Source organism: Ranitomeya variabilis, chromosome 2 (assembly GCF_051348905.1).
Source record: "Ranitomeya variabilis isolate aRanVar5 chromosome 2, aRanVar5.hap1, whole genome shotgun sequence".
Taxonomy (NCBI): domain Eukaryota; kingdom Metazoa; phylum Chordata; class Amphibia; order Anura; family Dendrobatidae; genus Ranitomeya; species Ranitomeya variabilis.
Window position 1 is genome coordinate 233,895,305 of NC_135233.1, and position 14,077 is coordinate 233,909,381.

Here is a 14,077-nt window from a genome sequence, read left to right on the forward strand (position 1 = left end):
TCTGTATTTTCATGACTAAGAAAATTGTACATTCACACTGAAGGCATCAAAACTATGAATTAACACATGTGGAATTATATACTAAACAAAAAAGTGTGAAACAACTGAAATTATGTCTTATATTCTAGATTCTTCAAAGTAGCCACCTTTTGCTTTGATTACTGCTTTGCACTCTCTTGGCATTCTCTTGATGAGCTTCAAGAGGTAGTCACCGGAAATGGTTTTCACTTCACAGGTGTGCCCTGTCAGGTTTAATAAGTGTGATTCCTTGCCTTAGAAATGGGGTTGGGACCATCAGTTGTGTTGTGCAGAAGTCTGGTGGATACACAGCTGATAGTCCTACTGAATAGACTGTTAGAATTTGTATTATGGCAAGGAAAAAGCAGCTAAGTAAAGAAAAACGAGTAGCCATCATTATTTTAAGATATGAAGGTCAGTCAGTCCGAAAAATTGGGAAAACTTTGAAAGTGTCCCCAAGTGCAGTGGCAAAAACCATCAAGCGCTACAAAGAAACTGGCTCACATGACGACTGCCCCAGGAAAGGAAGACCAAGAGTCACCTCTGCTTCTGAGGATAAATTTATCGAGTCACCAGCCTCAGAAATCGCAGGTTAACAGCAGCTCAGATTAGAGACCAGGTCAATGCCACACAGAGTTCTAGCAGCAGACACATCTCTACAACAACTGTTAAGAAGAAACTTTTGTGCTGCTGGCCTTCATGGTAAAATAGCTGTTAGGAAACCACTGCTAAGGACAGGCAACAAGCAGAAGAGACTTGTTTGGGCTAAAGAACACAAGGAATGGGCATTAGACCAGTGGAAATCTGTGCTTTGGTCTGATGAGTCCAAATTTGAGATCTTTGGTTCCAACTACCGTGTCTTTGTGCGACACAGAAAAGGTGAACGGATGGACTCTACATGCCTGGTTCCCACCGTGAAGCATGGAGGAGGAGGTGTGATGGTGTGGGGGTGGTTTGCTGGTGACACTGTTGGGGATGTATTCAAACTTGAAGGCATGCTGAACCAGCATGGCTACCACAGCATCTTGCAGCAGCATGCTATTCCATCCAGTTTGCTTTTAGTTGGACCATCATTTATTTTTCAACAGGACAATGACCCCAAACACACCTCCAGGCTGTGTAAGGGCTATTTGACCAAGAAGGAGAGTGATCGGGTGCTACGCCAGATGACCTGGCCTCCACAGTCACCAGACCTGAACCCAATCGAGATGGTTTGGGGTGAGCTGGACCGCAGAGTGAAGGCAAAAGGGCCAACAAGTGCTAAGCATCTCTGGGAACTCCTTCAAGACTGTTGGAAGACCATTTCCGGTGACTACCTCTTTAAGCTCATCAAGAGAATGCCAAGAATGTGCAAAGCAGTAATCAAAGCAAAAGGTGGCTACTTTGAAGAACCTAGAATATAAGACATAATTTCAGTTGTTTCACACTTTTTTGTTAAGTATATAATTCCACATGTGTTAATTCATAGTTTTGATGCCTTCAGTGTGAATTTACAATTTTCTTAGTCATGAAAATACATAAAAATCTTTGAATGAGAAGAGGTTACAAAGAATCTGGGTCACTAATTAATCAATTAATTAATTAATTAATTTTTCTACCACTTTTTTTCAGCGGGTTACACTCTATAGAAAATCCAATGAGAAGTTTATTAGTCTGCTCTACTAGACTGATATTTTTTAATACTATACATACTTTGTATCCAGAATTATGTGTATAATATGTAATATACCTTACAATCAAATGCTAAAAAAAATAATTTCTGTATTTCCACGTATGGACTCTTAACGCTCGGAAAATGCACATCTGATCTAAATGTCACGGTGCACCTCTGATCCCTCCCCTTACTTAAAAGGGTTATCCCTTTAAATAAATGGTACATTACTATTCGTAATTATTATGTTTTTTATTATTTTATTGATCTAAAAAAACACTACAATGTCCAGATATTGTTATTGTGGCCCCATGATGTGCTATTGATTTCCTCTTAGAATGTTCACCCAACTGTGCCCAGTATCGGTGGTCACACATGCTCAGTAGCTCAGCCCCGCCTCTCGCATCTTCTTGTATACTGTTTGCGGAGTGATTGCTACTATTATGCTTACCAATAGGAATCAGCACCCTAGTACTGGCATCTTCTCACCGTCGATGCACACATTGCGCGGATATTCTAGAGGTAATTAAAAGGGCAGCAGGGGGGCATAACATGTAAGTATTGAATAGCTGAGCACAGGATCATTTTTAAAAAATACTTAATCAAAATGTATATTTTGTGTGAGATAATAGAGCAAATTATTCAGGATTAGAAAAACAAAGCTGCCTTCTTCCAGGACAGCGCCACTCCTATCCACAGGTTCTTTGTGGTATTACATGCCAGGTTATTCACTTCAATGCAGCTGTGCTGCAATGTAAGGCAAAAAGGATGTTTTTTTAGCTTTTTTATTATTTAATTGGGTAATAACCCCTTTTAAGGATATTTTTTAGTTTCTATATATTACATATACCCTGTTATTATATCCCTCTCGCCATAAATCATTGTCTAGGTCTCCCAGGTCTGCAGGACCTCACAGAAAGAGCACATGCACCACAATATTATGGATTAATCTTGATTATGTAGATTGCAACTGCACTTTATTTTTTTATATATTTTTTTTCCACAAACCTGTTATATTTTATATAGATATATATATATATTCATATGAACTTTATAATCATCAGCATCTGTCTTCAATTTTTAACAGTAGATTAACAGCAACATGGCGGCTAATTATCATCTATTACGCTACAGGACAGACATGGGTTCATTATCCATTTGTCACCAACATATGTGGAGGAACGGGTTGACTCTGCGGCAATGGTCTGTCGGTGTTTGAAGAGCCTCAATATCTTGGTGACTGAGACACATGGTTGTGTGATAGCCGTGGGGCTGTGTTTCAGTGTGGTATATGGAGGTTGTATGGAAATATGAGGTTGAATGGAACAGTAAAGAACCCATGTGGATGCTGTAGACCATCAGGAAAGTGCAGTCCAATATAACATCAATGAAATGGATTCACTTGGTCACGATTCTTTGTTGCCCCGGCTGAAAGGGAAGGATTAGTCTGACATCACATTCAACAGAATATGAATTCCTGTATACACAAACACATAGAGAAATAGTATTACCTGCAACAAAAGACAAAAACTAAAACTGCAGTATTCACCGGATAGATCACTGAAATAAAAAATAATTTCTAGTAAATAAATTTGTTTTGATCTTTTCGGGCACATATAATAATATAATATACTATGCATTCTGTTTTCTAGAAGGAAAAAAGTTTGTTGTCAATCTAATGTAGTCTTTATCACAGTTTACACCCATGTACCTAGATAACTGGAACAGTGATGTAGAGGAAGAGGGGACACAAGTGGTTGCCCTCTGTGCAAAATTTTTAGAGGCTCAAAACTCCTTTTGAAATTTTGCGCCCCTAGGAAGTGAGATCACTACCGAACACCCAGGGCAGTGCACATACCCCAGACTTGGAGCTGCGTGCCCCAGATCTCTGGGTCGAGAGCCATTTTATTGGCATAAACATAGTCCAATACAGTTGGGTCCTATGTTAGAGCAGAGAGCCAAAGGCCCTACCAAGCTCTACCATGTCAGCCTCACAGCCCAATGACGGATTCCTGGTGAGGGAAGAAGGGGACTCAGTTGCTCTAATTAGGTGAGTATAAATTAGTTTTTTTTTTGGGGGTGGTACATAGGTAGCATTATTACTTTTGGAGGTGGCACTCAGTGGATCATTGCTTTTTAAGGGGGCATGATAACTGACTTCGGGGGCAACCCACACTGAGCCACTGCTTTAGAATATGACTTCTATATTCCCTTATATTTAACATTCAGGTGCTGATAAATGTCAAGGTGCACACATTTCTTTTTGTCTTTTTTCCATTTGAGGCGTGATATGGAAGAGACCCTTTCAAGATGCTTATTACTTAAATCTGCCGACGTCTTTATCACCTATACACCTGGCCTCAGAGGAATAAGCTGACTTTCAGTTAACAGACTGGCTGCTATAAATCAACTGCTTAACAACAGAATTTTATAAGAGGTTGTCAGGCAGCTATTCCCTAGCCACTAGTCTCTGGTCTCTACTAAGATTAGTGAAGGAACAGGAAGGCTTTACACCACCCCAAATATTTCAGTCTTTCTTTTATAGACTGTATGTGTATGTCTAGGTGGAGAAATCCTTTAAGACATATGAGCAAAGTATGATACCTAATACCCATTTTGATATGTTAGGAAGAAGAGTAAGTAAAGATTTTGAATTTGAAAAACTGCTGGTTGCTTGGGATTTTGTTGCCTGACAACTTCATATAAAATTGTGTTGTTGTTAGGCCGTGACTCTATAGCAACCAGTAAATGTCTTCCCTTGCTGTTTCCCTAACTGCAGTTTTAGTATCTTGTATTCACAATGAACAACAAATGTCTTTTAAGAAAAAAATAAAAAATAAATGTGAGACAGAAATGACCTGTTCAGTGTCAGGAAGTCCGATTTTCAGCCATCTTCTGACACTGACCTAGTCATAACACAGAATCTAAGGCGAAAAAACAACACATTGTAACATGGCTACACCCGAAAATCCACAGTGAAATGGAGAAGGTTTTAATGTAGACTGGACAAGACGAGGACTGGACCATGGTGAAGAATCTGGGCTCTGACAAAGAAACGGGAAACGCACCTGTTGGTTAAGTTCTCTAAAACGTTTTGTCATACCTGCAGGTTTTTTCGCCATACGTTCACTGCGGCAAAAGCGAGCTGCATCTGCTTCCTCCGGGCATCCTTGTGACGTTTGTACGCTATTTCAATAAATATCAGGAAGATTCCGGCAACAATACCACCAGCGACAAGCATAAAGACACCTGGGGAGAAAAAAAACAGGTAAGAAATAAAATGTGCAACAAAAAAAAAGTAAAAATGCCTTGAATTAAAAAACAAACAAAAAAAATACATACTAAAACTTTTACTTTTTTATTTTATTTTCATAAAAATAAATCTATCATACAGTTTTCACTATTTTTTTCATTTTTCCTTTAAAATTCTTTTTTTTTCTTATGTTTATATTATTTTCAGAGATGTTTTAATTATATTTATGTTATCCAGTTTTATCTTTCAGTAGTTTATATGTATTTTTTTTTTCATTACCACTTGTGACTTTTTAGGTTACATTTATTTATTATTGCGGTTTATATTGCCCCAACATATTATGCAGAACTTTACATATATTGCCATAGTTTATTGTCCCCATTGAGACTCACAATCTAAATTTCCCATTAGGATATCTTTGGATTCTGTGAGTGGGACCCACAAGCCCAACGTTGCAAAGCAATAAGGCTAACCACTGAGCCAGTGTTGTCTACATTTCTAGTTTCCTGCGTAAAAGGAATGTGCCATCAGAAAATTATCTATTGTTTTAATCAGGATCCTTTATTATCTTTTTATTTATTTTTGCCAATGTTTTTTTCTCCCATATCACAATCGTAATAAAAAAAAAATACATTTTACATTGCAGTTTTCACATCGGCCACTAGGGCTTTTCAGATATAACTTCCTGTTGTTTTAGGAAATTCACATCTACATATCCAAAGGTCATTGTGAAGGAGAAGCAGTGTCAGCTGTAACATCCCCTATGATTGGTGTTTCCTGTGTTTTTAGCTGTGTATAAAGGTGTTGCCGTTCATTCTAACCCTGCCTCTGATGATAAAGAGAATGCTGTAAACTCTTGTGAAAGGACAAGACAAGTCTAAAGTGCCCAGAGTGAAAATTAGCAAGATTACTTATTTTTTTCTTTTTTATAAAGATTGTGCTGTGAAAAAAAGCCATTTAAAAAAAAATAACTGTAATTCTAGAACTGATTTAAATAGGTAATTTTCTGTTTACACTTTGAAAAAATGGATAAATGAACAACTGTCATTCATTAGCAATCTCTTGTTACATTGATTATATGAGAAAAGCATAACAATTATTTTAAGTCCTTCAATTAATACATGCCCCCGGAAGAAGCTGGCGGCAAAATGCGCGCCGGGGTGAGGGGATGCTGTGGCGAGTACCCTCCACTTGGAAATCATTGACATCTCTTTCCTAAGGTAATATAGGCACGGAGCACTTTATTAATGCTGATGGAGTTATCAGCTACAGATTCATTACTTCATGCATTCCTCGCTGTCTGGCCTCAAAATTGTATAGATTGAGGGCCAAGACACTGACCCACATACACAGTATCACTCTGCACTTGCAGTATACAACATAATTCCAGCCATAATTTGGGTTTATGTGTCTCCCCTCCTTCTTCATTATGTTGGTCTGATCCAATGATACACTGAGGATTCATATGCATCTTACCTGTCTTTTTTTGCGTCCATTACAGTGTATATTGTGTATATCCTGGTCTGATGTCATTCATTTGGGAATTGTAATTTAACAAGGGAATGGACATATGTACTGTATATAACATCATGATATTACTTAAAAAGGTTGATTATTAGTAATTTCTCTATATCTCCGCTTCCCTACTTACCTTTTTTACCGTATCAGCGTCCCCTACAATCTCTGCTTAGGCCATGTGCACACGCTGCGGATTCCATTGCGGAATTTTCCGCAGCGGATTTGATAAATCCGCAGTGCAAAACTGCTGCGGTTTTTACTGTGGATTGATCGCCGTTTCTATTGCGGTTTCCTCCTGCAAATTTCTATTGGAGCAGGTGTAAACCCGCAGCGGAATCCGCACAAAGAATTGACATGCTGCGGAACATAAACCGCTGCGTTCCCGTGCGTTTTTTTCCGCAGCATGTGCACTGCGGATTTCGTTTCCCATAGGTTTACTTTGTACTGTAAACTCATGGGAAACCGCTGCGGAAACGCTGCTGCGGAAACGCTGCGGTTCCGCAGCAAAATCCGCAGCGTGTGCACATACCCTAATAATCATGTTTTTTTAAAACAATTTTTGTATCAATAAAATGAAATTTTAAATGGATCTCTTCCCAAACTCGACCCTTTATTCTATTCTGTGATTTTAATTCACATTGTGTGATATACAGCCTTTTGAAGTGCCATACCTAATTTTGAACGGATATTTTGTGGTTAACTGACTTAAATAGGTAATTTTCTAATTACACCTTTAAAAAATGGATAAATGAACAGCTATCATTCATTAGCAATCTCTTGTCACATAGATTGTATGAGAAAAGCATAGGAATTATTTTAAGTCCTTCAATTAATATAAGAGTAATATTAAGAAATGTCAAAAACTAGAATAAAAGAGTATACTGCAAATATACATAAACTATAAAAAAAAACACTAAAGGAATCTCCATAAATTAATGCATATCCACTTGGACAGGTTGAGGTTGTCAGAGAATAAAGGTTCAGCATGATAGATCATATGTCACTGTGCAGGCAGGAGCGCCAACTGCTATTATACTGTATGTGTATGAGCAGCCTATGTCCGTGCTGGGAGAACAGCTGAGAAGGCGGTGGGAATGTTCCCTCAGTGCTGAGGTCCTCAGGGGGCATCATTAGGTCACTGTTAGGAAGGCTTAGCCCTGAATGTGCCTGTTAAAAAGCTCCAAATATTATTACCTACCTGCCATGTTCTCAAAAGTTAGTGTAGCTGGGGCATTGCTGCGAGAGTCACATTCCTGATATCTGACCCAAGTCTTATCAAGATCTTCCATAAAACCATTCTCATGGGATCTAGGAAAAAAAAGATCATATACAGTTAGAATCCCATATCGTTTATTAATGGTGGATGCCAGTCAATCACAAACTACTGGATACAGTCTTCCAATATTATCTGAGCCCAGAACTGAAAAGACACATACAATTCCCTTATACACATATTTGGTGTTGTCCAATTTTAAGGGCAATGCATATCACATTCTAAATTCAGATTCAGCAAGATGTGCAATATTATGGTAGTTATATTCCTGTACATAGGGGCAGTATTATAGTAGTTATATTCTTGTACATAGGAGCAGTATTATAGTAGTTATATTCTTATACATAGGGAGCAGTATTATAGTAGTTATATTCTTGTACATAGGGGATAGTATTATAGTACTTATATTCTTGTACATAGGAGCAGTATTATAGTAGTTATATTCCTGTACATAGGGGCAGTATTATAGTAGTTATATTCTTGTACATAGGAGCAGTATTATAGTAGTTATATTCTTATACATAGGGAGCAGTATTATAGTAGTTATATTCTTGTACATAGGGGATAGTATTATAGTACTTATATTCTTGTACATAGGGAGCAGTATTATAGTAGTTATATTCCTGTACATAGGGTCAGTATAAGGCTAGGTTCACATTGCGTTAATGTGTGCACGCTAACGGACAGCGTTGCACGGCGAAAATGTCGCAATTAACGCCGTGCAACGGGTCCGTTAGCGCACCCATTGACAGCAATGTAAATTTCGCCTGTAGCGCATCGCTAGCGCGTGCCTTTTTCGGCTCGCGCTAGCGATGTGCCGTTCTTCTGTGACGCGCCGCGGACGCTGCTTGCAGCGTCCGCGGCGCGCCCGAGGTCCGTTCCCCGCTCTCGCAGATCGGGGATCTGCTAGAGCGGGGACGTTAACGCGACCCCTAAACGCGGCCCCGAAAAAAACATTGCGTTAGCGCAATCCGCTAGCACTAGCGCTAAACGGATTGCCCTAACGCAATGTGAACCTAGCCTTATAGTAGTTATATTCTTGTACATAGGGGCAGTATTATAGCAGATATGTTCTTGTACATAGGAGCAGTGTTATATTAGCTATATTCTTGTACATAGGAGCAGTATTATAGTAGTTATATGCTTGTACATGGGAGCAGTATTGTAGTAGTTATAATCTTGTACATAGGGGGCAGTATTATAGTAGTTATATTCTTGTACATAGGGACAGTATTATAGCAGTTATATTCTTGTACATAGGAGCAGTATTATAGTAGTTATATTCTTGTACATAGGGGCAGTATTATAGCAGTTATATTCTTGTACAAAGGGGCAGTATTATAGCAGTTATATTCTTGTACATAGGGGCAGTAATACAGTAGTTATGGCGCACCCCATGGGGCCCTGGGGTACTCGGTACCGGGTCCGAAACGGCAGCTTTTAAAGGGGAAGGTCACGTCAGCAGTGACCAGGTCCGTCGCCCTGGGCGTACAATAATAAAGTGATATTTTTGTGGTAAATGAAAAATGGGAATAAAGTTTATGGGGAGAAGGGGAAATGTTTGTGACGCCATCCGTGGTGTTCGGCAATGAGGCGGTGGCCGACGCTGCAGTTCAGATCCTCTGGGGCAGATGGTGATGCAGCAGAGTTGGTGCAGCACTCCACGGGTAGAGCTAGCCCCAGGGCAGATGTAGTGTAGAAATATAAGATGGCGGTGGTGGCTATGCCAGGCAGCTGCAATTGGAATTATGCAAAGGATACAGCAAGGGCAGTTTCCAGACTTTTACTCACAGTTCTTTATGGCACCCAGCCGGGTGTGCTGTGTCCTCCGGGTCTGTGGTCCAGCAAACTCCCAGGTAGATTGGGATGCACCTTTCCAGGACTCCTTTCATATGCCTTTCTCTAGTCGTCTCTCTACGCTGGCTTCCACTTTTCCAGCGCCTTACCCACAGTGTCACAAGCCAAAAGCCACGAGCCTGGTCGGGCGACGTTCCCTGCGTCCCCTGGATTCTCTCCGTCTGCCTTTTTGGCGAAGTGTGGGTGGATGTGGCTGTGACTCTTGCAGAAGCCACAGCCTCCGGTTTCTTAGCTAGACTTGCAGTTTCTCACTAAGTTGGGGCCGGTCCCCTTACTGCGACTTGGTCCCTCCACATCTGATACGGGCCCCACGGGTGGCTTCTGCACTTCCCGTGCCCCTAGCGCCACTTCTGTTCTTCTGGGAGCTTCTTTCTGTCTATATTTCAATCGTCTTCCTTTCTGTCTGTCAGGAGCTGAAGACCTGCACATCTGCTCAGCTCCACTTCCTCCCTCCTTCTCCTCACTTTCCCTCCTAATTAGCTCCTCCCCTACTCTACCTATCCCACCCACTCCCAACACCCATTCCTATCCAGGCTGGGATGAAGCCTTCCTCTCTAAGGGTTTGCCCAGGTGCCCCGACTGAACTGGTGTGTGTTGGATGTGAGTGTTAGAGTCTTGGATAGTGCTCCCTCCTTACCTGATAGTGGGATACCACACCTCAGGATGAGGTGCAGTATCTCTGTGGTGACTGGACCCCAGGGGCACCACAGTTATATTCTTGTACATAGGGGCAATAATATAGTAGTTATATTCTTGTATTTAGGGGGCAGTATTATAGTAGTTATATTCTTGTATTTAGGGGGCAGTATTATAGTAGTTATATTCTTGTACATAGGGGCAGTATTATAGTAGTTATATTCTTGTGTATGGGGTAGTATTATAGTAGTTATATTCTTGTATGTGTTGAGTGAAATCTGTGCTTTATCTAGAGGCATGAAAAAAGTGACATTTAGATCAATAAGATATTTAGCTAGAGCTTTGTTTTACATTTAGTTAACATTACGGATATTGAACTTTTACATCTCTGTTGATATCGGTTGTGATTGGCAGCTCTAGATAAGTGTGGAACATACTTGAGAATGTTGAGGGACACATTCTGTTTCCAAGGACTGTCCTTTCTCATACCGATTCCAAAACCAGAACGGAAAAAGAGTTCTCCTGTAGTGACAAGATCACATTTCTGGGAAGCCTCAAATTCCAATACGGCAGAATCCCAGATGAAGGCATGCAGTTTACTGAGAAAGATAAGAAGAAAAATTCAAGGAAAAATGCCTTTGAAACCCCAGTTTTTATGATGGTTGTAGATCCCACAAATATCTGCGAAAAATGCCCCTATAAATGTCTACATCAGGTTTCCCTAAAAAAATGCATCCTGGGGTTAAGTGTTGTGCATGTTGGGAATGTACTATGTACAGTACAGACCAAAAGTTTGGACACACCTTCTCGTTTAAAGATTTTTCTGTATTTTCATGACTATGAAAATTGTACATTCACACTGAAGGCATCAAAACTATGAATTAACACATGTGGAATTATATACTTAACAAAAAAGTGTGAAACAGCTGAAAATATGTCTTATATTCTAGGTTCTTGAAAGTAGCCACCTTTTGCTTTGATGACTGCTTTGCACACTCTTGGCATTCTCTTGATGAGCTTCAAGAGGTAGTCACCGGAAATGGTCTTCCAACAATCTTGAAGGAGTTCCCAGAGATGCTTAGCACTTGTTGGCCCTTTTGCCTTCTAGATGAGCTTCAAGAGGTAGTCACCGGAAATGGTCTTCCAACAATCTTGAAGGAGTTCCCAGAGATGCTTAGCACTTGTTGGCCCTTTTGCCTTCACTCTGCGGTCCAGCTCATCCCAAACCATCTTGATTGGGTTCAGGTCTGGCGTAGCACCCCATCACTCTCCTTCTTGGTCAAATAGCCCTTACACAGCCTGGAAGTGTGTTTGGGGTCATTGTCCTGTTGAAAAATAAATGATGGTCCAACTAAACGCAAACCGGATGCAATAGCATGCTGCTGCAAGATGCTGTGGTAGCCATGCTGGTTCAGTATGCCTTCAATTTTTAATAAATCCTCAACAGGGTCACCAGCAAAGCACCCCCACAACATCACACATCCTCCTCCATGCTTCACGGTGGAAACTAGGCATGTAGAGTCCATCCGTTCACCTTTTCTGCGTCGCACAAAGACGCGGTGGTTGGAACCAAAGATCTCAAATTTGGACTCATCAGACCAAAGCACAGATTTCCACTGGTCTAATGTCCATTCCTTGTGTTCTTTAGCCCAAACAAGTCTCTTCTGCTTGTTGCCTGTCCTTAGCAGTGGTTTCCTAGCAGCTATTTTACCATGAAGGCCTGCTGCACAAAGTCTCCTCTTAACAGTTGTTGTAGAGATGTGTCTGCTGCTAGAACTCTGTGTGGCATTGACCTGGTCTCTAACCTGAGCTGCTGTTAACCTGCGATTTCTGAGGCTGGTGACTTGGATAAACTTATCCTCAGAAGCAGAGGTGACTCTTGGTCTTCCTTTCCTCATGTGAGCCAGTTTCTTTGTAGTGCTTGATGGTTTTTGCAGCTGCACTTGGAGACACATTCAAAGTTTTCCCAATTTTTCGGACTGACTGACCTTCATTTCTTAAAGTAATGATGGCCACTCGTTTTTCTTTACTTAGCTGCTTTTTTCTTGCCATAATACAAATTCTAACAGTCTATTCAGTAGGACTATCAGCTGTGTATCTACCAGACTTCTGCACAACACAACTGATGGTCCCAACCCCATTTATAAGGCAAGAAATCCCACTTAGTAAACCTGACAGGTCACACCTGTGAAGTGAAAACCATTCCCGGTGACTACCTCTTGAAGCTCATCAAGAGAATGCCAAGAGTGTGCAAAGCAGTCATTAAAGCAAAAGGTGGCTACTTTGAAGAACCTAGAATATAAGACATATTTTCAGTTGTTTCACACACTTTTTTGTTAAGTATATAATTCCACATGTGTTAATTCATAGTTTTGATGCCTTCAGTGTGAATTTACAATTTTCATAGTCATGAAAATACAAAAAAATCTTTAAATGAGAAGGTGTGTCCAAACTTTTGGTCTGTACTGTATATAAATTGAAGACATTAGTAAAAAAAATCATTATTCGTAGAGACTTAAAAGGCTTGTCCCATACATATCATTGGACAGATGATGCATGTATAACTGCTAGGGGTCTGATTGTTGAGAACCCCATTGATTCTGGCAATGGGGGGTGTCAAAGTCTGCTTTCTAAATGGAGTGGCTGCAAATGTGTGCCCATCTTTCCTACAGACAGTGAATAAGCCAGGGTCACACATGCTCATTAGTGCTCTATTCACACAGGGGACTTTCGGACCCCTGTTCTAGTGATTATTAGGGGTGGCCAGAAGACCAGTGATAAAAAAAAATTGTCATCTATTCAGTGAATATGTGATATATTTTTTTATTGACAACCTCTTTAGAGTAGCAATCCCACCTTGTACAGTAAAGATTTATCTTAGCGATTTTATAATCACTGGGGTCTGACATCTGAGACACCCCCAGACAACCCTTTTAACTTGAAGATTTTCAGCTCCAATGCAAAATCTGCATCAAGCCCTGTATGTAGCATTCGTCATCTGTAAGTTTTTGAATTCCTTTTGTATAATCTTGCTTACATAAAGATCAAAATCAGACACACAGAAATGCATCTACTATTATGTAACATCCCATGGGTAAATCCGTGAATTTAGATTGTAAATTTCATGTGAGATTAGGTGGGGCATTATAAACTAGTGTTTGCAATTATAGGATGCAGTGCCCTCTAGGGGCGCACTCAGACACTACCACTATGTCATTCTATCAGGTGTTGTCATACATTTCTGTAAGAATCATACAATGACCTCAGTGAGCAATGCCGTCCGTTTACATTCCACATTATTATCGGTATTCGGACGCAGAGGGCTGAATTTCTCATAGTTTGCTTGTGCAACAGGTTTCTTACAGGACCACAATGCAGTGTGTAGAGAAAGGGGCACTTACTTATCACGCACTGCCTGTATGGCTTCGGCTGCACTCTCGTAGTTATGTTTCTCCATGTGCCGATACATCGTGCTCAGCTCCACCTGTCTCCTGAAGTAAATGTCCACAGAGCTTTGCTTGACTGTGGCGTAGATGAATTTGTCACTGGGGTTGCGAAGCTGCAGAGATAAACGATAAAAGATACACACATAAAAAAAAGATAAAGCGGTAGAAATCGACGGGTTAGGTGTTTTTTTGTTAGGAATTTACAAAACTTTGGGCAACAAAAAAAAAGTTATTCTCTATCCATAGGATTTGGAACAACTCGCTGATCGCTGGTGGTCCCAGTGGTCCTGACAACCCGCGAACGAGGCGATGCAGCCCCATATTCAATGGAGCAGAAGTTCACATGCTCGACATCAAATCTATTTATTGTGTATTGGACGGTCAGAAATAGCCGAACGCTTCACTCTGACAATGAATGGAGCAGT

General features: G+C 40.4%; 1 protein-coding gene across 14 annotated transcripts in view; it reads right to left on the reverse strand.

Moving 5' to 3' along the window:
* The window catches only part of GRIN1 (glutamate ionotropic receptor NMDA type subunit 1), a 121,783-nt gene that overhangs the window by 19,271 nt on the left and 88,435 nt on the right, over positions 1 to 14,077 (reverse strand). For 9 of the 14 annotated variants that reach the window (XR_013221180.1, XM_077284066.1, XM_077284060.1 and 6 more), the window contains 4 exons: positions 13,608 to 13,765; positions 10,644 to 10,805; positions 7,639 to 7,748; positions 4,773 to 4,918 (listed from right to left, as the gene is read on the reverse strand). Coding sequence is in view for 13 of the 14 variants with exons in the window: in XM_077284066.1 (XP_077140181.1) it covers positions 4,773 to 4,918; positions 7,639 to 7,748; positions 10,644 to 10,805; positions 13,608 to 13,765 (576 nt within the window). In the remaining variant the exon portion in view is untranslated. Of the gene's footprint in view, positions 1 to 1,577; positions 3,098 to 3,180; positions 3,230 to 4,751; positions 4,919 to 7,638; positions 7,749 to 10,643; positions 10,806 to 13,607; positions 13,766 to 14,077 lie in introns of those variants that run through there. The other 5 variants (XM_077284069.1, XM_077284068.1, XM_077284065.1 and 2 more) reach the window with 5 other exon arrangements.